Raw genomic sequence first — 23,576 nt, forward strand, 5'->3', positions numbered from 1 at the left:
AGCAAGTAAGTCCGTGGCCGGGCCCGAAGGCGGGGCTGTGGCTTGCGGCAACGGGTCTTGGGTAAGGCCGACAGGCGATCCCGTGTCCCGGTCGGTATCCTCGTAACCTTCGGGGCAGAGCTCGTCCGCTGAGCTATCCGCCGCGGCCCCATAAATCTCATCGTCGTCTCCTACCTCGTCGACGTATTCAAGGCCTGGACCCGCGACTCCGTCGTCGTCTCCCGGATCCGCCTCGACCTCCGTCCCGGGTGGGGAGATTTGGAGATGATGACCCTGGTCCTCTTCGTCCTGGTCGCCGAAGATGTTCTCCGGATCCGGTGCCGCTTGTTTAGCTTCCATGCGCACCGCGCGCCGAAGCTTGAGAGTCTTTTTCGATCGGAACTGTGCACAGGCCTTGCACTTTCCGTCGTCGTGGTCAGGCGAAAGGCATTTGTTACACACGGGGTGTAGATCGATGTGTGGGTACTTGGACCCACAGAGCGGGCAGTACTTAAACGGGCTCCGCTCCATGTCCGAAAAGGCTTGCAGTCGTGTCGCGATGAGAAGGCCTCAAAGTTCCGAGAGCGAAGAAAACTCTGCTTATTCCGGCTCCAAGAGACGGAAGACTCGAGACCGTGCGCAGACAATACCGACGCAAGAAAATCGAGGCCTTTTGGCCGCTAAAAGTTAGTTATACTTGGTTCCGACAGTAAGACGTCGAGACCACATCCGAACCCAATGGCGGAAAAAAACAATCTGGGGATGGAGCCGATGCCCATGCGCACTGTAGTCCAGGGGAGGAGCCACCTATCTCAGGATACTTCGAAGACTCTTCCAGGACAACAATGTGCAATCATCCGAGCCCAACACTAGGCGGCGATCTAATGCTAAGATATGAATTTAGCAGCCCACATGCCTCGAACATGTGTTGATGTAGCTAATTTCTAATTAGAGGGGTGCATAATGGGCGCACTTGATGAAATCCCGTTGTGGACTGCTCACACTTTCAGAAGAACTAAACCTGTGGTGGAATGGTTTAGCAAAGAGTATCTTGTGTGGAAAGAAAAGAGTAAATGTTTGGAACGCATCTGGCGCAGAAATCTGGACCCTGCTGAAAAAGCGAATTATCGAGTGCCCTTGAAGGATTATCAGACAGATGAGGGTTGCCCGTCGCAACTTTTATGCTGGAAAAATTGAGGCAGCTCAAGACTCCTCTCGTGAACTCTATTAGATCGTGAAGTCACTGTCAACCCTTGAGCAAATTTCAGTGACCACTCCACCGTCACAAAAACAGTGCAATGTTATTGCTCAGTTCTTCTTCGACAAAGTAGCCTCCATCTATTCCACCTTGCCTGAGAGAGTTAGAGAGGCTTCTTGTCTCGAGGTGTGGTTTGCTTCCTCCGATGACAGCTTGAGGCTCTCCATTTTCTGACTTATTTCCACTGAGGGACTGCTTTCTCTAGTAACTCCTGTTAAAACAGGTGCCCCGATTGACCCGGCTTCTTCTTCAGTCTTAGAACGAGGAACGGACGCAATATTACCCATGCTCCGTGAGCTGTTCAATAGCTCTTTTAAGATGGGCCAGGTCCCCCAGCGCTGGAAAAACGCCACCATTGTCTCACGGACATCAGATTCCACCAAACCTAAAACTTTTGGGGCCTTTCATTGCTTTTTTTATTTTCGAAAGTAGCAGAGAAGTGTATTAATCAATTGCTGTTGACCATTATCGAGGTTAAAGAGCTTCTTCACAGGCCCCAGTCGGGCTTTGGCCCTCACTATAGCAGAGTCTACGTTATTGTTTGCCTGTGAATCCACTCGCCAAGTTATTGCCGGAGGCGACACTGCTGCTGTGCTGCTGCTGGACCTCAGCGCAGCCTTGGACACCGTCTCCCACAATCTTGTACTCGAACGACTGTGGGGATGCGGTGTCGGCTCTAAGGCTCTGTGGTGGCTTGCCTCTTATGCAGAGCCGTACCTTTACATCCATGATTTTTTCATTGCAGCGGGGGGTACCTCAGGGCTCCTAGGTGACCCCTACTCTATTTAATCTTTATATGTGCCCCATTGCTGACATCGAACGTTACGGCTTTAATATCATGTCATACACCAATGACACGCAACTAATCCTCACTTTATCTCAAGAGGACATCAATACGGCGGCTCTACAACAGTTGTGTCTGTCGGAAGTTCTGAGTGGATGGACCTCAGTTGTCTTGAGGTGAATGCTGGAAAACGGAGGTCCTCATCCTAGGTAAGCAGCCTTCGATGTGGTCCTCTGCCTGGTGGCCTAACCCGATAGGGCCATTCGTTACCAGTCCCTAAGTAAAGCTACAGTGGTTCTGTCAGGGAGACAGTAATTACATTATCAATTAAACCGAATCCGGTAACGAAAATTTCATATATATGACTGACAAGTTAACAAATATGCTGGAAAGTAAAAAGTGGGCTAAATCGGGCAAGGAAGTGATGATGGTACTGTCCCAGCGATCTTCTTTTGGAAGTGAAATCCATTTGTATACTGCTTCACTCTTGTATATATGCACTGCACTACCAGCACTGAGCACTCACTGTCACTTTCAAACACTTGTCACTATATAAATATTCCTCACCTTGACAGCTTTTAAGAATTTTTTTTTTTTTAAATGTGTAAAAAATGAAAAATAAAAAAATAAGTATTTTTGCAAGCATATTTGGAGTCTCTTGTACTATTGTGTTCCAATATACCATTAATCCTTTGTTGCGTACTGCGATTTAGCCCACTTTTTACTTTCCAGCATATTTGTTAAGCTGCGAGTCATAAATAATAGTCATATATATGACATTTTCATAACAGGATTCGGGTTTGTTGATAATGTGATTGCTGTCTCCCCGACAGAATCATTGTAGCTTTACTTAACTTACCCAGGTTCTGAGGGACACAGGGTTCCCCCAATGTATCTATACTACGTTACCAGTCCATTGGCTTAAAGTGAAGACCCTTGGCATCTGGTTTGATGCAAAGTTTTTGTTTGACAGCCAGATGTTCGGAATCTATAAAAAAAATCTTTAAAAAAATAAAAGATACTTGGTCTTCTTCCAGAGGCTACTAGAAAGACAGTGGCCAACAAGCTAGCTACACCCAGTCTGGATTATTGTAATATTTTGTATCTGGGAGACATACAGTCTCGACTATTGACACTCCAGTGCGTACAGAATGCGGAAGATCGGCTACTGTTGAATCTTCCTAGGCGATCATGTTCGGGTCCTGCTCTTGCTAGACTTCACTGGCTGCCTGTGGAGGAAAGGTTCTTTTTTGAAGCAATGTGTCATTGTCAACGAATGATTAACAAAGCCCACGTTATTTGCATTCTCTGGTTAAACTCTAGTCTCCCAGAAGAAACGCAACGCCATCAGGAGCTTATCTGGTCTGTATTTCCGCTGTAAAAAGAGCACGTATCGGGGCTGCTCTTTCAGTCTCTTGGCATCTAAAATGTGGAATTCTCTTCCCCTTTCTCTCAGACAGGAAAAAAATGGAACTAGTATTTCACAAAAGTTTGGTTATTTAGATCGATCTAATTAGGGAGGTTGTGGTAAGGTACCTGTACCTGTTTTCGGGAGCTATTCGTTAGAAGTTACTAGGCGTTTTACAAATCACTTTATTACTATATAGCCTCTCTTTTGCAAGAGAAGGATGACCTCCGGAAGTGAACATTTTGAACTTTTGTGTCCTATGAATTTGCTTAAGGAATGAAGGTCCTGGATGGGTCGGAGTGTGGCGTCTGGCTTTCGTACCAGGATTTAGACCCAGTAGACTCCTTGGTTTTTCCCTTTGGTTCTCTTTTCATTGCATGTTTGGACCTCCTGTAGTTGTTGAGATTTCTTGCCTTTATGTTTGGTGGATTTCTTTGGAGTTCCATACAATATCCATGCTCTACTATGATCATTTTCCATTCTTTGAGGAATCCTCAGATCCTGCTCTCTACCGGTGTGAAGTGTAGGGAGGGGTCCAGATTTAGGTGCTCCTCAGCTCAAGATGCCTCTTCCTCTAGTCCTTCCTCGAAAGGGCTTTGAAGCCTTGGCTCGGTGTCGGGCAGTGGTGCACCAAATGGTGGTGGCAGTTTCAGCACTGGGCATGAGGCCCATCCCCCAGAGGGGCAGTGCTAGACTCAAAGTGCAGTCGCTTATGAGGGATGGTAGGGGCTGAGGCATTGACATTACTCAGAAGGGAGCCCGGAGCACACGGTGGCCCTAAGGACTCTGAGGTGCCGAGAGGCCCAGACACTTGTTATCAATGGATTCAGCACCACAGGCTGAAAACACGAAGAGACTTCTTGCAACAGGGTGAAAGCCAGCGGACTCGAGGCCACAATGAAAACCAACAAACTTGTAGAAACCGGGAGCATGCTGGATCACACCCAACTCAAATGGTGGAGAAAAACAATCTAACAATGGAGTCGGTGCGCTTCTAAATCCAGGGGAGGAGTCACAGAGAACTCCCAACTCGAAAGACTTGTACAAAGAAAAAAAACGTACAACGTCCGAGCCCAACACTAGATGGAAGGAGTATGCAGTGTGTGTGTCTACAGCCACACATGCTACGAATATCTTCTTTTCTCGACATCTGTGCTGTAAGATTGGATTTTCTACTGGTTTCTCAAGTGTTTTCCGGAGATTTCCTCAGTGAAACAGGCGCCTGACATCAAAGAAAGAAGACCAAGGCACCAAATGGATGATGCTTGCACTCGAGGGGTCATTAACTAAGAGAAATGGCGCCTATAGAGTTTGCGTCAATATTAGATCTGATTATTTTACCCGGTGCAAAAGGTGATGGAAAACACCCTAGACCCTCCAGTCGTTGGATGCTGAGGCCAATATTGTGACAATTCTTATCCTATCCACTCGCTCTATTCAAAAGTGAAATTCACAAAACAGATTAATCCAAAATATGGCGAAAATTCTATTAGTCCAACCTTATCGTAAGGACCGGAAGGCTTCCGGTTCAGAACGTTAACCCGGCGTCAAGTCTCCGTTTTCGTCAGCGTACTCGCTCAAGGGAACCACCACATATGGGTATATATGTACTGGAGCATTCGGACATGCCACCACACTCAGGATATTTCACCGGTCCTTACGATAAGGTTGGACTAATAGAATTTTCGGCATATTTTGGATCTCGGTCTAATTTTGATTTATTGACCAGCCGAGTCGTAAGTATAACCGGCAGAGGAGATAGAGAATTTAGGACTTAAAGAGCCATACAGCCCTGAAGAAGTCATGGGGTCTCCCCCTATCGACCAAACACGTGTTGGCTGGGCGTTGTTGGATTAAAAGAAAAAGAAAAGACAAGAGAACTTTACTCCTCTTTATTGTTTGCACCTACTATTTTGTGAATTTCACTTGTGAATAGAGCATGTGCATAGGATAAGAATCGTCACCAAATGGATGATTCTGCTGGTTTGCTTTCCATTATAAAAGGAAAACCATAACTGCACTTGAGGATTTAAGCACTGTGCAAAACCAACAAAACATGGAACTAACAATCACTTGAAGCACCCAATTCCAGCTGCCTAACTACAGGCATGCCTTTCTTGTTACACGGATAGTTACAAAAAGAAAATGTTACTTACCCTGTAAGCATCTATTTGCGGCATGTAGTAATATCAATTCACATCCTCTGCACACTCCTGCCATCTATTGTTGGGCTCGGCCAGTACAACTTGTTTTCAAAGAAGCATCAAGCCATAGGATTGTGCAAGACTCGTCCTTTAGTCCACAATGCGCATGGGCACGGACTCCAACGAGACTGTTTTTGTTTTGCTTAGCAGGTGGAGTGTAGAGAAGAGTAGGTATATCACTGCATAGTATTAGTTGATATGTATTTATTGAAAACATGTGCCATCACTGCCTGCCTCAGGTGAGAACGGTGAGTGAATCTAAATCAGCAGCACTAGACATTACAAGCATAAGCTTACGGGCAAAGTCATTTCCGCTCATAGCATGTGTGGCAGTATATTGGCATGCTTTGTATACCTCTAAAGCAGTTTCCTCCTTGGAAAAGCCAGTGGGGAGATGATTCAGATGTTTGAAACAAAGTTTTGGAACACAGACTGGCTAACTATCTCTTACTGAGGAGCCAATACGTCCACACAGTAATGCTTGGTGAAAGTGTGTGCTGATAACCTGGTGGAAGTTGGACAAATACCTGCCGTTGGCATGTTACCCAAGAAAGCCATTTTGGCTCCCTGTTATGTGTAGTATGTCCCCTGTGAAGCATGGGAGTATAGGTGTCCCCGTAGCACAGCAGGTTTGGATGAACTCAACTATCCACTTTGCAATACCTGCTTAGGAAGTTGGCTAACTTCTATTAGATTTTGCAAAGACAACAAACAGTGGATTATTCTTTTGAACAGTTTGGTCCTTTTAACATAGTACATAAGCACCTGTTTAACATCTAAAGTGTTTAATGCGGTTTCCTGTGCAGATTGAGGTTTTGTAAAAAACATGGGTAGCTCACCTGTCCGATTAACGTGAAAAGGTGACAATACTGTAGGTAGGAACTTCTGGTTTGTTCTAGGTACTTCTCTGGTCCCTGAGGACTTGTATAAATGGCTCTAGAGTAGTAAAGGCTTTCAACTCGCTGATGTTCTTGAGCAAGGTTTTTCCCACAAGATTTGTAATTTCTTTCATGGAAAATAACCTGTCACATAAGTGAAAAGGTTCAAAAGAAGGCCCTTACATTTAGTGAGAACCACCTTGTGGTTTCAGACAGGGGTAGAAGGTGTGCTTGGGGAGTATTACTCTCTAAACCCTCCATCAATATCTTTTCCACAGAAATCAGAAAAAGAGATGTGTTCCCTGTTTTGCATGCCTGCGGTTACAGCAGTTAAATGAAGGTGTATAAATGTGTATCCTAGACTTGCATTGTGTATCTGTAAAAAAATAGGAAAATATATTTTGAACCCTAACTTTAAAGGGAGATGCAGAAAAGGACAAATCCTTTCCATTTGGCTGCGGTGCATGCATAAGTAATAGTGCCAGGTTCCTAATGCCAGATGGTAATACACTCCCTCGGTTGGTGAAAGTATCAAACTTGTAACACCTCAGCAGCCAGATCTGTGGGTTGAGCTGCCTGGGGTCTGTATATGTGTTGTTGAGTAAGAAGATCTGGCCTCAGTGGAAGCTTCTAGGGGGGTCTGAGTGATATCTCCAAGAGCATGCAGTACCAAAGCTGCCTCCCCAAAGTTGGATCCTCTACGATGAGGGTTGAGGATACATGCCTAGTCTTCCTGACCACATTCTGAATGAGTGAGAGGGATAGAAAAGTGCAGGCCAATATCCTTGACTGGTTCATCCATAGTGCATTGCCCATGCACTGTGGGTGTGGATATATATGGGGCAAAGCATTGGCATTTTGTATTTTCTGTGGTTGGCACATAGGTTGGCAAAATACCTTTGAGACATTTGTGGGTAGAGTTCCCACCTGGGAACTTGCTGATGTGTCCTGCATTAGAGGTCTGCAAAATTATTGTCCACCTGTATTCCGCACGGAGATGTTGTGGTGTACTACACCCGGCCAAATGTGTTGATCTAGTACAGATAGTAGTGTGAAGTATGTATCCCTAGACTGTGTGTAATACCATGCAGTCATACTGTCCGTTTGTACAAGTACCCCTTTGTTATGGACAATTCAGTAGAAGGCCTTAAGGGCCAGGAGAATGGCCATGTGTCCAAGTGGTTGATGTGGCTTCCTCGGTGAAGGGAGTCATAGTGCCAAGATGTGCACCCAAACCCAAGAGCGATGCATCGGTGGTAATGGACACCTGCAACAGAGGGCCCACAAAAGGACTGCCTAGCAACCGGTTGTTGCTGTTCCACCATTGTGGAGTGTGCTCAGTGCTGGCCTTTATCAACACTGGATCCTTCAACGGACCATCCTACAGAAACCACTTACTGGAGAGTGACTGCTCAAGTGGGCGCGTGTAAAATCCAGGGTGAGGATTAACTGCTGTACAAGATACCATCATGCCCAAGAGCTCCAACACTAACCTCACAGTTACTGGATGAGTGGTGTAAAAAAGAAGCAGCATCTGTTGAAATGCCATCACCCTCTGTTGACTGGAGTATGCTTTCCCCGTGACCGCATTTAGCATCGACCATAGAGCGCGATGGACCTGCTGTGGGCAAAGGTGGGACGTTTTGGCATTTACTATGAAAGCTAAGTCAGAGAGCATGTTAAAAGGTGTATATGTGTGTGCTAGATATAAGAGTGTGCTGCAGGTCTTGATTAGCCAGGTGTCAGATGTGGGAATACCCGATTTCCCACTTTGTTTAGAACAGCCACAATTGTCAAACCCTTTGCAAAGGCTCTTGGAGACATAGGGCCCGATGTAGGTAAAAGGGAATTTCCGATTCCAAAATACCGAGGCGGGCCGATTCGGTATTCTGAAATCGGAAAACGAGATGTAGGAAACAAACAGCGAAATAATAAGGAATCGGTCGGCATCGGTAATGTGAATCGGTACGTACCGAATCAGCACGGACCGAATCGGAAAGTACCGATTCGCCTACCACCGAATCGGAACTAGCCGAATCGGCTACCACCGATTCGGAACTAGCCGAATCGGCTACCACCGAATCGGAATTAGCCCAGTCGGAAAAATCAGAATCGGCTATTACCGATTCGGAGGTATGAAAACACACCCATGGCCAAAAAGCCCATAGGAATGCATTGAAGAAACCGATTCGGCTATCTCCGAATCGGATGATACCGATTCGGATTTTACCGAATCGGTAATATCCGATTCGGAGATAGCCGATTCGGTAAAAGCCGCTTCAGCCAATGAGGTGGCTCCCCCTCCCCCTCCCAAACAGGGAGTGGCAACCCTGGCAGGTGCAGCCAATTAAGAACTTTCTGGAGAGCCAGCCTGAGCTGAGCAGTCACAGTTAGCAGCAGTGGGAGTAGGAGGTAGTGAACTGTTCAGACCAAGATGGCAAACCAGAGTGAGAGCCAGAAGTCCAGCCAGAAGAGGAAGCCTAAGTTCAGCAGCACCGAGCTGCAGGTGTTGGTTGAGGAGGTGGTGAGGGTGCACCGGCAGCTATTCGGAAGGCTGTCCCTCAATGTGCCAGAAAGCACCAAGAGGAGGCTCTGGAGCGATATCGGTCAGAAGGTCAACGCTGTGGGTGTCACCCCCAGGTCCCTGGATGAGCTGAAGAAGCGCTTCTACGACATCCGCAGCCTGACCAAACGGAAGATGGCAGAGATCCAGAAGCAGGCTGGAGTCACTGGTGGTGGCAGGAACCCGGCGCCACCCCTCACCGAGCTGGAGGAACTGGTCTCCAGCACCATTGAGAGGGAGAGCGTGACCGGAATTGGGACCCTGGACAGCTCAGCCAGAGCTACAGCTACAGGTAAGAGGCATGCGCATCAGGACACACCCTACCAGACACCTCCCCATTAGACACAATGCATAGCCAAACCCCAGCACAGTACTGCAACCAACATACAAGAGACAAGCATCATGGTACATCCAGTCAGCAGTAGGTATCAAAATATGGCAGTGCAGAATCACAAGACATGAAACAGTGGAACACATTCTACGGAGATGCTAGGACATGTGGAATGCTTTAATTGTACTGACTGTAATACATCGGTACTCTATTTACAAATGCTTCTTTGTACCTAGGGGCACCATCAGGCGGACAAACACTGCCAAAGGAGGCAGCAGCACCATCTACCACTGCACTCGCAGGGCCGAGCACGAGTCAGGCTGCCGAGGAGGAGGAGGAAAACACCATAGGCCTGGATATTGAGGGAGACCTGGAAATTGACTTTGATGCACTTCACTCCCCACAAATGCAAAGCACACCCTCCTTGCAATTCTCCCCAGAGAACTCCCCGACAAGGGAGCTCTTTCCACCTACACCAGCTCCTGCCACTGTGGCTCCAGTACACCCTGTCCTCGGAGCAGGGGCTCAGGCCCCGGCCAGCACCACACCCCCACCAGTGGCACCCCAGCCCACGCAGCAGGCGGGCAGCAGCAGTACCCGGCGCCGTGCCATTCCCACCACTGCAGACCCAGCACGGGAGGCCAGTGTGTTCCGGGGCCTCGAAGGCAATATGGTGAAGATCCAAAGGCAGCAGGCGAAATCCATCATGGCATGCCAACGCCAGCTCCTGCAGCACAACCTGCAGATGGGGGAAATGGTGAAAGGATTTCAGGCCTTTGTGGCTTCCAACAAGGAGGCAGTAGCAGGTTTAGGCAGGCTAACCACTGCCATCACACAGTTATGTGGCAGAATGGAGGAGCAAGAGGTGGTGCGCAGGCGGGATGCCCGGGTGCAGAACCGCTCCTTGAGCCGCCTTGCTGCAGCAACGGCACAACTCTGTCAGCGTGGTGCCAACATGGAGTCTAGTCTCGCTCAAAATACCGCAGAGTTGACAAGGGGAATGGCCCGCATCACGACAGCAATGGAGGCCTTGATCATCTCTAACACTGCCGCAAATCCTGCCCTGGACCTGGGGGATGCTGGGGACAGCAGCAGCCGCAGCAGCCCGGCCAGCGCTGCGTCAGAGCCACGCAGGAGCACCAGGCGCTCCGCAGATGCCGCTGGTCATTCTGAAGGGGGTGAGGGACACCACAGTGGGGCTGCAAAGCGCTCAAAGAAATAGCCTAGCAAGGGCGGGTGAGGCAACCTGGACCCTAGACTTTTGTTTTCATTGACATTACACCTTTGTTTTGTTGCACATCAGTGCAGTAACTGTGTAGCAACAGTATTAAAAATTGCTTATTCAACACAACCATTCACCTGTCTGTGCATTTGTACTCGCTCAGAAATAGTTTGCTGTTATCTCCTCACGTCTATGTCTCCCATCACTTGGCGTACACACCCCAGCTGGCTGTGTTAGTGGCACAGCTTCGTCGTCATCATGGTCCTCGTAGTCACTCAACTCCACCTCAGTGCCCTTCTTCACCGCAAGGTTGTGTAACATTGCACAGACAGCTATGATTTTGCAACAGGTGATGGGGGTGTACTGCCTTGCACCTCCACTCTTGTGCAGGCATCTAAACCTGCTTTTCCAGATGCCGAATGTCCTTTCCACAACATTCCTGGTGCTTTTGTGGGCACGGTTATACCTCCTTTGGCTGGGTGTAGAGGGGTTGAGGTAGGGGGTGAGAATGAATGAACGGAGGGCATATGCACTGTCGCCTAGAAGGAAAAGGGGTAAAATTACTTACATGCATACATGTATTTCACTTTGCTGTTTTTGGTTATGGGGGGCTGATGATGTGTCTCACCTAGGAGGTATCCTTCTCCAAATTCCCCAGCCATCAGCCGTGCATAGATGCCGCTCTGTTGGAAAATGTAGGAGTCGTGGGTACTACCCGGAAATTTTGCTACCAGGTCTGTGATGATGCATTTCGCATTGCAGATCACCTGTACGTTGATGGTGTGAGTGGACTTCCGATTGCGGTAGATGTATTCTGTGTCAGATGGTGGGCAAATCGGAATGTGTGTGCCGTCTATGCAGCCAATGATGTGGGGGAATCTTGCCATCTGGTAAAAGTCTGCTTTGGTCTGTACAAGTTCTGCCTGGGTTGCAGGGAAGGAAATGTAGTGGGCCATCCTCTGGATCATGGCATCAAGGAACTTGTGGAAGAACCTTGACAGGCTGCTCTGGGTCACCCCTCCTGCCACAGCGACTACACTTTGGTAGCTGCCAGACGCCAGCAGGTGTAGGCAGCATAGCACCTGCACCTGCACAGGGATTGCGTGTGCCCTTGGGGTGGGGTGCTGCAACAGGGGTTGGAGGTCCCTAATGAGGTCTGTGATGGTCTCTGAGTCCAGCCTGTACCGCTGTAGGATCTCTGCATCTGTCAGCATGACCAGGGTGATACGTTGTCTGTATACCTGCTCCTCTCTTTGCCATTCCCTCTCTCCTTGCTGCTGTAGCCGTAGCCGCCTCGCTATGACATAAAAAGCTGCCATCCTGCAAGTTGCAATGCATTTTGGGGCTGTTTTTATGGGTTGGAGTTGGTTACCACCTGATCGTAATCCATGGTAATTGCCGAGTGGATTCTACCGATTTTGAGCCAAAATCGGTGTTTCTGTGTCTCCCTACATCTCCCCATCTGTCCGAAGCGGGGATTTTCCCGATCGGTGAATCTACCGAATTGGTAGGTTCTCCGATTTGCCTTCTGTCCGATTCGGTGTCTCTACCGAATCGGTACATGCACCGATTCGGCTTATGTCCGATTCGGTGTCACTACCGAATCGGTACATGCACCGATTCGGCTTATGTCCGAATCGGTGTCACTACCGAATCGGTACATGCACCGATTCGGCTTATGTCCGATTCGGTGTCACTACCGAATCGGTACATGCACCGATTCGGTGTTTGCATCCGATTCGGTGTGTTACCGATTCGTACTGTATCCGATTTTCGGTATGTACGTATCGCATTCTTTTACATTCGGTAATCATTCCGATTCGGTTTTCGCTCCCATTTGTACTTTTTTTTGTGCCCTACATCTCGATGCCAGTATACCGATCGGTAAGGGCCCAGATTCGGTATTTTCGGCCGTTACCGATCGGTAACGGCCTACCTACATCGGGCCCATAGTGAGCCCCAAAGGGTAGAACTGAGATGATACCACAAACCGAAGGTATTTATGATGAGCAGGGTGGATAGGAATTTGAAAGTAAGTGTTCTTGAGATCCAACGTGGCCATGCTGTCTCCCGAATGGAGGAGTGATATGACATCTTGAAGACTTGTCATGTGAAAATGCTCTGACAAGATAAATCGATCGATTGAACAGTCTAATAAGGACTAGAAGGAGCAGTTTTTAGAATGGGCAAATACTGAGTAAGCGTCCTGGCCCCACTGATACGAGGGCACTGGCTTTATTACACCCTTTCAGAAGAGCCCTGTGACCTATTCCTTCAAGAAAGTATGGTGGCCTTGGCTGAGAATGTGATGGCGTGACGGTATGTTGGATGGGGTGGTGTGGAGTTTTAAGCAGTAACCCTGCTGGACCTCTGCTAACACACTGATTAGAGGCGATTTCCAGACAGCGAGGGTGAAAAATGACTAATCTCCTCAAAAGGTGTTGAAATATTTAAGGGAGGGGAAATATTGGGGAATTAGTGCTAGAGAGCTGGGGCTCCTTGGCGAGAGCCATCTCCAACCCTTCCTTTGCCATGGTTCCCTCCCTGTATGAAAATAAAAGCCCACCCTTTTGCCCCCATTGTTTTTCTTCTAGCTACTAGTGTAATGGCTCGGAAATGCCCTGAGCCCTGCTAAACAGGACAGCGTGCATGTGGGCTAACCCTTAAAATGGTGCATATGAATTGGCTTGTCCCCGATTGGCATAGCCTAACTCACTTGTAAGCTCCTAGTATGTGGTACCGGGTATCCATGGCCTGTAAGTTAAAGTGTTTCCTCCAGGGACTGCAGCACTTGTTGTTCCACCCTGATTAGGACAAGGTAAATCCAGACGCAGCAAATACCCTCGTCCCCCTCGTCGCCCCTGCAACACCTCACACAACTACACCTCCCCGCCCAACGGGTCCTCCATCCTTCCGTCGAACTCTCTCACTCAACCTTAATCATTTTTATTAACTGTCTGATTCCCACATGTTTAACTTTGTAGCCATTTACGTGTGCCATTTATTTGTACTATTTTGTACATAGGTTGGCTTGTAGCCACCTATTTGTACCATTTATACTATGTGACCTATTGATTTATCTGTCTGACTATGCGTCCCCAGGTACTCCTCCTTGTAAAGCGCTCTGATATCCGCAAGGATCTTGTCCGCGCTATATAAAACTTTCAAAATAAAAATAAATAAATAAATGGCTCCCAGTCTACCACTGCAGACCGGAAGGGCAGTTCTAGACTGCTAGCTCGAATTTGCCATTTAAGGTAACGGCAGTGCCTAAACCTCCCTTTTTTAAATATATGTAAGTCACCTCTAGGGTAGGCCTAATGAGCCCGAAGGGAGGGGTGCATGTGTTAAAAAGTGGAACGTACTTTCACATGTTTCAGCAGTAAGCCTAAATTGTTGTTTTCTCCTTGGAAATGCTTGTAGCTCCATTGGCAAGTACAGAGTTGCTGGCTGGCACAGCAGCCATGCTAACTTCTGAATGTCTGAATGGGACTACTAAGGTTGGCATTATTTGGCATTAAAAGAATCAGTGTATTAAATCTGATTTAATGGTTAAACTGAATTTAATGTCACCGGTGGGTAAAGTGCAACTTTAGAAGTTACCACTCTAGTTGCCCAAGGTTTTCAGTGCCCATTTACTGATGTACATGGGGCTTCCCCTACATTCTACTTTCTGCCCTCCTGGGGAGATGTGCTAACAACTCCCAGGCAAGACAGAGGTATAGCATAAATTAAAAAAAAGTACAAGCAGCAGGCAGCCTACTGTTGTCCCTGTGGAGTCCCCTACTTGCTCTCTTCTTGCAAGCAGTCTACTGTTGTCCTCCGCTTGCGCGGTTCTTGCAAGCAGGCTACTGTTGTCCCAGTGGAGTCCCCCACTTGCGCGCTTCTTTCAAGCAGTCTACTGTTGTCCCCCGCTTGCCCGCTTCTTTCAAGCAGTCTACTGCTGTCCCCCGCTTGCCCGCTTCTTTCAAGCAGTCTACTGCTGTCCCCGTGGAGTCCCCCGCTTGTGCGCTTGTTTCAAGCAGTCTACTGTTGTCCCCCGCTTGCCCGCTTCTTTCAAGCAGTCTACTGCTGTCCCCGTGGAGTCCCCCGCTTGTGCGCTTCTTGCCAGCAATCTACTGTTGTCCCTGTGGAGTCCCCCGCTCGCGCGCTTCTTGCAAGCAGTCTACTGTTGTCCCTGTGGAGTCCCCCGCTTGCGTGCTATTTACAAGCAGTCTACTGTTGTCCCCGTAGAGTCCCCCGCTTGCGCACTTCTTACAAGCAGTCTACTGCTGTCCCCGTGGAGTCCCCCGCTTGTGCGCTTCTTGCAAGCAGTCTACTGTTGTCCCTGTGGAGTTCCCCGCTTACACGCTTCTTGCAAGCAGTCTACTGCTGTCCCCGTGGAGTCCCCCGCTTGTGCGCTTCTTGCAAGCAGTCTACTGTTGTCCCTGTGGAGTCCCCCGCTTGCGTGCTATTTACAAGCAGTCTACTGTTGTCCCGGTGGAGTCCCCCGCTTGCGCGCTTCTTACAAGCAGTCTACTGTTGTCCCCGTGGAGTTCCCCGCTTACACGCTTCTTGCAAGCAGTCTACTGTTGTCCCTGTGGAGTCCCCCGCTTGCACTCTTGCTTTGGTGATTGTGGAGGCAGCGTTAGGAGACTGGGGCGATACACAGATTCGCAAGAGCTTCAGTGCCAACTAGTGTCAGAGAGGAGGAGACGGAGTGCTCTCACGCCACAGGTGCTACACCACTATTTAATTCCTTCCACAAAACAGACAGATGGAAAAAACTCTATCCGAGCACAGCACAGGGAATGCTGGAAATTTACCATGATAGCAATGTAGTGCCTGCAGTCGAAGGGGAGTGGCCCATCCATGTGAAGGAGGTAGTGCTGCATTTTCAGGAAGCTGTCCAGGTATTGGGGGTGGTACCCCATCTGTTGAGTCACGGCATCCAGTCTTCCCCGGCTGGCCAACGCCTTCACCAACAGGTACTGAGGGCGCTCGTTCTCGTTGTTAGATTTTTTCACTACCTAGGAGGGAGGAAAAACAACATATACAGTCGTCTTAGAGAAGCAGTCCCATGCATCGATAAAGAAGCACCACAGTAAATAACAAACCGGAATCTACATAACCAATAAATGTGCACTGCCTATTAAATGCAAAAGGAACCCAGAGAGGTTCTGTTGGTGTAACTGCACTCAGAAGTGTAAGCATCTTCCAACAGTTCCCTGTTAAGTGCTTTCGGGCCCCAGCAGTGACTTACAGAACCCAGCAGTGTGCGTTTCCTTCAACAGTGCCCCTGAAGGTGCATCTAGACCCCAGCAGTGTAGGCTTCTTCCTGCAGTGCTCTGCAAGTCCTGTAGGGCCCAGAAGGGCTCGGTTGGTGTTACAGGACCCAGCAGTGGGCACTTTCTCCAGCTCTGCCTGGTAAGCACAGCAGGACCGATGGCAGTGCCCTGATGCAGTGATAGGACCAGCCGTGTGAGCATGTTGTACAAGAGCCCTGTAGTTGTAGAAGGGGCAGTGCCCTGTACATGCAGTATGACCCCAGCAGTGCCCTGTTAGTCCAACAGCTTTCCCTTTTTTTTAACTAAAAGCTTAGAATGAGTCACACACATTTGGACTGGGAGCAATGCTCTCACCAGACATTGACGCTGGCAGCCAGCATGGGTCGCGCACTTGGACAGGACAGGGGCACCTGGGGAGAGGGGCGGCACAGCTCCAGCTCGTGCCAGTCTTACCCTACTGACTGCACCCTGCTGCCCAGGGAATCTTAGGCCCTGCTGGAAAGCACCAGCTCAGCACATTCTAACTAGCACAGCTTTCCAAGATATGTGTGGACACTAACTGTGCTGAGGGCGGTCCCAGGACCAAGAATACTTGCCTGCAGCGGGGGACAGGCTAAAAATAGAGCAAACTTAATACAGAGGGCAAGACAGGGCAGGACTGGACAGAAGGCGGCATGTGGGACGGGCCAGACAATGCTGGCTTCTTCTTAACATATCGCTGGTCAGCAGCGAACTGCGGCTACGTAGTACTGTACAAAGAAATAATTATTTACTCCGGTCAAGGAGACGCAAGTAAAATCGAAGATTTCCCTGTGCTAATTAAACAGGAAGTTGGAATAAAAAAACTCTTTAAAATCCTCTAACAAAAACAAGCATTTGCAAAGCAATCGGTCTCGCCTTTGGGACTTATATGGATTTAGCTATGCAGCACATTAGCCTGGGTGATTATAGCATCTACTGTTTTTTAACATGGAGGGAAAATAAGCACCAAACTGCGTGACAACCCAGGTATGGAAACACAGAGAGAAATATTGCCTTTCAGCGGGAAAGGTATAGTCCAAAGCTTGGTTTTGAATATAAAATCAGGGCTTTCGGTGGTCATATCACTGAAAATACAAGATTTGAATTTTTTTTTATTGTCTACGGGTGCTTATGGAAGACAATTTCTATGGACTGGAATCTAGAGAATGCTAAAGTGATTCTGGCATTTTACTGACCTCTGCTGGCCGTTTTCTATCAAGAAAGTTAAATAGAGGCAGTTGCCAGAAAAAAAAGTCCCTAAGCAGAAAGCAATTCTAGTACTTTACTGACCTTTGCTGGTCGTTTTCTATCAAAACAGTTAAATAGAGGCGGTTGAACAGAAGAAAAAGTCCCTAAGCAGACAAGTACTAGAGCAGATCTCCTGAGCCCAGAAAGTACATACACATATAAGTATATATAAGTGGTCTTGAATGCTCGACCTAAAAATCTACACATTCCCGACTCTACTGTATTGCTCGTTCAATTGTTTAATACATGTGGAAGAAAACTTCTCAGTTAAACAATTTGAAATACCAGACATTTGATATGAATCCAGAAATTAGTTTACTGTTCTATACAGTTGATATTTCATACTTGATAAAAAAAGTTTGCACATTAACATTTGTTTAAAAAAAGAAAAAAAAAAAGTAGTATTGGGTGCCAAGATAAACACAGCATTTGAAAAGCCAAAGATCTGTTGTTGGATTCAGCCTTTTGGCTTTATCACCGCTTGCTCTGTTTTGTCTTTTCAAAACTTTAATATTGGGGGAAGTTCCCGGGCTCTCATCGAACAAAAAAAAAAGAAGAAAGGAGAAAAAAGAAAAAAAGGTGAACTCTTTTTTTTTTTTATAGGTTGTCAGAAGCACATGTTGCCATAGTAGTCCCTGGCGCTTAAGGGAACTCTTTTTTGTGTGGAAGGGCAGAATGCGACCACTCAGTGAAGTTAGCCAGTAGCCGACGTGGGTTGGACCCCTGCCCCATGCGGTATGTAGAGGGGTGGGCACCAAGGAGAGCTCGTGTCCCCTGATGACCCCTGGGCACCAAGGAGAGCTCTGTCCGAGCCTGGAGGGCGGTGTCCTCCGATGCCCCCTGGGCACCAAGTGGCTTTTCCAACAGGCTTACGCTTAGAACTGTGCCTAGTGTCTTGTACAAACAGCGCCATGAAACCTACGGGTGTACGCGCGCTCTAGAAATAGATATTAACATAACCAAGGAAAGCTCTGTCCGGGCCTGGAGAGCTGTGTCCCCAGATGCCGCCTGGGCACCAAGGAGAGCTCTGTCCGAGCCGGGAGAGCTGTATCCACCGATACCCCGGGGGCACCACGGAAAGCTCTGTCCAGGCCTGGAGAGCTGTATCCACCGATACCCCGGGGGCACCACGGAAAGCTCTGTCCAGGCCTGGAGGGCTGTGTCCTCCGATGCCCCGGGGGCACCAAGGAGAGCTCTGTCAAGGCCTGGAGGGCTATGTCCTCCGATGCCCCGGGGGCATCAAGGAGAGCTCTGTCCAGGCCTGGAGTGCTGTGTCCTCCGATGCCCCGGGGTCACCCAGGAGAGCTCTGTCCGAGCCTGGAGAGCTGTGTCCCCCAATGCCCCTGGGGGACCAAGGAGAGCTCTGTCCGAGCCTGGAGAGCTGTGTCCCCCGATGCCCCTGGGCACCAAGGAGAGTTCTGTCCGAGCCTGGAGGGCTGTGTCCCCCTATGCCCCTGGGCACCCAGGAGAGCTCTGTCCGAGCATGGAGAGCTGTGTCCCCCGATGCCCCTGGGCACCAAGGAGAGCTCTGTCCGAGCCTGGAGAGCTGCGTCCCCCGATGCCCCTGGGCACCAAGGAGAGCTCTGTTCGAGCCTGGAGAGCTGTGTCCACCGATACCCCGGGGGCACCAAGGAGAGCGCTGTCTGAGCCTGGAGGGCTGTGTCCCCCGATTCCCCCTGGGCACCCAGGAGAGCTCTGTCCGAGCCTGGAGGGCTGTGTCCTCCAATGCCCCGGGGTCACCCAGGAGAGCTCTGTCCGAGCCTGAGAGCTGTGTCCTCCGATGCCCCGGGGGCACCAAGGAGAGCTCTGTTCGAGCCTGGAGAGCTGTGTCCACCGATACCCCGGGGGCACCAAGGAGAGCGCTGTCTGAGCCTGGAAGGCTGTGTCCCCCGATGCCCCCTGGGCACCAAGGAAAGCTCTGTCCGAGCCTGGAGGGCGGTGTCCCCCGATGCCCCCTGGGCACCAAGGAAAGCTCTGTCCGAGCCTGGAGAGCAGTGTCCCCCGATGCCAACCAAGGAGAGCTCTGTCCGAGCCTGGAGACATGTGTCCCCCAAACCCCCTGGGCACCAAGCAGAGCGCTGTCTGAGCCTGGAGGGCAGTGTCCCCCGATGCCCCCTGGCACTAAGGAGAGCTCTGTCCGAGCCTGGACAGCTGTGTCCCCGGGGGTACCAAGGAAAGGTCTGTCCAAGCCTGGAAAGCTGTGTCCCCTGGGCACCAACGACAGCTCTGTCCGAGCCTGGAGGGCTGTGTCCCCGAGGCCCCCTGTGCACCATGGACCGCTCTGCACAAAGGAGAGCTCTGTCCGAGCCTGGAGAGCAGTCCAACCCAGATACCCCGGGCGCACCAAGGAGAGCTCTGTCCGAGCCTGGAGAGCTGTGTCCCCCGATGCCCCTGGGCACCAAGGAGAGCGCTGTCCTAGCCTGGAGAGCTGTGTCCCCCGATGCCCCTGGGCACCAAGGAGAGCTCTGTCCGAGCCTGGAGAACTGTGTCCACCGATACCCCGGGGGCACCAAGGAGAGCTCTGTCCTAGCCTGGAGAGCTGTGTCCCCCGATACCCCGGGCGCACCAAGGAGAGCTCTGTCCGAGCCTGGAGAGCTGTGTCCCCTGATGCCCAGTGGGCACAAAGGAGAGCTCTGACCGAGCCAGGACAGCTGTGTCCACCGATGCCCCGGGGGCACCAAAGAGAGCTCTGTCCGAGCCTGGAGAGCTGTGTCCCCTGATGCCCAGTGGGCACCAAGGAGAGCTCTGACCGAGCCAGGACAGCTGTGTCCACCGATGCCCCGGGGGCACCAAAGAGAGCTCTGTCCGAGCCTGGAGAGCTGTGTCCCCTGATGCCCAGTGGGCACCAAGGAGAGCTCTGACCGAGCCAGGACAGCTGTGTCCACCGATGCCCCGGGGGCACCAAAGAGAGCTCTGTCCGAGCCTGGAGAGCTGTGTCCCCTGATGCCCAGTGGGCACCAAGGAGAGCTCCGTCCGAGCCTGGAGAGCTGTGTCCCCTGATGCCCAGTGGGCACAAAGGAGAGCTCTGTCCGAGCCTGGAGAGCTGTATCCCCTGATGCCCCCTGGGCACCACAGAGAGCTCTGTTCGAACCGGAGGCGCTCTACCCAAGCCTGGAGAGCTGTGTCCCCTGATGCCCCATGGGCACCAAGGAGAGCTATGACCGAGCCAGGACAGCTGTGTCCACCGATGCCCCGGGGGCACCAAGGAGAGCTCTGTCCGAGCCTGGAGAGCTGTGTCCCCTGATGCCCAGTGGGCACAAAGGAGAGCTCTGTCCGAGCCTGGAGAGCTGTATCCCCTGATGCCCCCTGGGCACCACAGAGAGCTCTGTTCGAACCGGAGGCGCTCTACCCAAGCCTGGAGAGCTGTGTTCCCTGATGCCCCATGGGCACCAAGGAGAGCTCTGACCGAGCCAGGACAGCTGTGTCCACCGATGCCCCGGGGGCACCAAAGAGAGCTCTGTCCGAGCCAGGAGAGCTGTGTCCTCCGATGCCCCGGGGTCTCCCAGGAGAGCTCTGTCCGAGCCAGGAGAGCTGTGTCCCCCGATGCCCTATGGGCACCCAGGGGAGCTCCGTCCGAGCCTGGAGAGCGGTGTCCCCCGATGCCCTATGGGCACCCAGGGGAGCTCTGTCCGAGCCTGGAGGGCTACTGAGGACAGAGTGCAAGAGCGCCTTCTCAGAACAGGAGGTGCACTCCCCAAATGGAACTGGTGCCACCATAACCAGCCTTTATCCTTCATATCGCTTTACTGAGTACAAACATTAATAACAGTTAACAAACTTAACCCACGCTGAGTGTTTGTTTAGGGCTGAATCCGTGTGAGGTGGGCGAGTTGCCAATGAAAATATCAGACAAAAAAACCTGAAGTATTGTGTAGGTAAGTGCCCCATTTTGACATAGTCACCCCCACTTTTTGCCGACTGATATGTATGTTCTTGACTGGATGTGCTCTGGGTCCCTGCTAAACAAGCCCCAATGCCAGTAGTCTTTCCCTAAAAACCGCAACATGGTCAACTGTACCCAATTGGCAAGGACTTTAGCACCCTTGTAAGTCTCTGTTAAATGGTGCCTGTGGTACCCAGGGCATGGGTACTAAAGAGGGACCCTATGGCCTGCAGCATGTATTATGCCACCCAAAGGGACCTTACAAAAACTACATAAAGAATGCCACAGCAGGATGCGAGAAATGGCGCAAGCCATTATGAAAATTAAACATTGCACTCTCCCTGTGTGCAAGGCCCAGTACACTGTATGTCTTACATGTAAGTCACCCCTACAGCAGGCCTTAGAGCCTTAAGGCAGGGTGCATTATGATACATGCGAGTGCATATCTGCATCACCAGGTATGCCCCTGTGATGCCTAGTTCCATTACTAGGGCACTGAAAGTGATCAGGAAGCCATCTTAAGTATATGTACTGGGCACTGGTTGTTACAAGTTACCCAGCTACATAATAGCTTCACTGAAAATAATGATGCTTGGTATAAAACACCTCTTCTCAACATATCTATACTGATGCCAGTATCAGATTTATATCAACGTGTACCCACAGGGGACCTTAGTGGTGCTCCCTGAAACCCTACAAGTCCTCTAATGTGTTGGCTGGCTGGTATCGTCCAGCCTGACACCACAGAAAAGTTTCTGCCCCCCTGTGGGTGAGAGCCTGTACTCTTAGAGGCCAGAAACCATGTCTGTGCCAGAGAAAGTTGGTAACATCTCCTCCAGCAGGATAGCTAGCAATTTAGCATATCAAGGCCAGAGGCTTCAAAGACTCTGACGCCTTTGAGACAATGGCTTCCTACCACCCAGACCTGGCGAACGATACTCCCTGTTCTGTGCCCATTTGGCACCAGAGGAGGCAGGAAATTAGATAGTCATGTGTTGCACTTTCAGGCTAGGCACAACCCTAAGGTGGGCCACCTGAAGTGAACAGCCAAGAAAAGGTTTCACCATTTTGGACGTGGTAAAACTAGGAACTCTGGATAATGATTATGCCCACTATCCACATGAAGAGGTCATACAGGGGGTGTGTAGTCACCCTAGGGGTAACTAGCATATTGGCTACTATCCTACACTCCCCTACAAAAAAAACTAGATTCAGTATTTAGGGGTCCCCCTGGCACCAGGAAATCAGATTAGTCTACCTGGGAACCGAATGCAAAGAAGAGCAGTTACAGTGAGAACTGAGGACTCACCCTAAACTTGGCGCCAAATCCTGCCTTGTTACTGGAACCTCAACAATTGCACTGACCCTGCTCGTCCAAAGGCTGTACATCCTCCTAAGTCTGGGGAGGACGATCAGCGCTTGGCCAACCACAGAGCATCTCCCTTGGGGTGGAGGAGCCATCCCCCTGCATCTGCAGGCACCGACCGCACTTACCAGATTCTTCATTTTGCTGGCCATCGGGCCCACTGAGGAAGCATCTTACCAGAAGGAGGTTATCGTGGTTTCCAGAGATCATCCCCATCTCTCCAGCGAGTTAAGAGGTACTGGACCCTCCTGGAGCCTCCCTGCACCACTACCCTGGGTACCAGAGTTTTTGCCTCAACCTAGGCTTGCTGAGTGCCCAGCCTGGATACCACCGCTGCCACAGCAGAGCTGCCGTCGAAGGACTTCAGGACCAACAAGGCCTACACCGAGAGTGGCCCTGCTGTCCTGTTGTCGTTCCCTCGGACAGGCCCACCCAGAAACTGTGAGTCTCCAACGCAAATGACCAGCTGGCCAAACACTTCTGCACTTGAGCCCCACAGCCTGGGTTCATGGAAACCAACTGCGTCCCCTTGCTCCAGAGACCCTTATGAGCTGAGCCCCCTCTTTGGGTTCTGTCTGACTTGTCCTTAAGTCCCCCTCAGAGGCCTCTGTTGCTTTGACAGGTACCTTTAAATTGTAACCATGTTCGTGCTCGGGGCTACTATTGCGACCTGCATCCGAACACACCAGGGCGGGTAAACCCGAACTCCTGGTGGTACTTTGGACCTTGAGCCCCACGCACCTCAAATCCTAAAGGGCACCTTTTACAACCGCTTGAAAGTATATGTTTGCAGTACACGTCTTTTCCTCCCATAGGATAACATTACCACGTTCAAGGCTCATGCCTCAAATCTGGCAGCTCTGCTATTTTTACTGTTTTCTCTGTAAAAAACAAAATGGTAACATCTAAAGTACTTACCTGATCTTGGTATTGAAACTATATAAATAGTCTAGGTTGTTTTTCAAAATTGGCCTCGGATTTCCTTTTGAGTGCGTTTCTCGATTATGGACTTTGTACAACAAATTCTCAACACTCCCCTCGGATAGGCCTAAGCTGCTCGACCACACTACCACTAATAGAGCACATGGGATGATTAAAGAAGGCCCTGGTAAACCAATAAGGGTCACAGGAACGGTTTGCATGGTGTACCCCCACATTGGTACA

The 23,576-nt window shown here is 50.1% G+C and overlaps 1 protein-coding gene across 1 annotated transcript in view; it reads right to left on the minus strand.

The window, feature by feature from the left end:
* LOC144752226 (sestrin-3-like) overlaps positions 1-23,576 on the minus strand; it is a 174,450-nt gene that overhangs the window by 103,328 nt on the left and 47,546 nt on the right. The window contains exon 2 of the mRNA XM_078640205.1: positions 15,433-15,636. Coding sequence (XP_078496331.1) covers positions 15,433-15,636 — 204 coding nt within the window. The remainder of the gene's footprint in view (positions 1-15,432; positions 15,637-23,576) is intronic.

The sequence above is a fragment of the Lissotriton helveticus genome, chromosome 4_2 (genome assembly GCF_964261635.1).
Source record: "Lissotriton helveticus chromosome 4_2, aLisHel1.1, whole genome shotgun sequence".
Classification (NCBI taxonomy): Eukaryota; Metazoa; Chordata; class Amphibia; order Caudata; family Salamandridae; genus Lissotriton; species Lissotriton helveticus.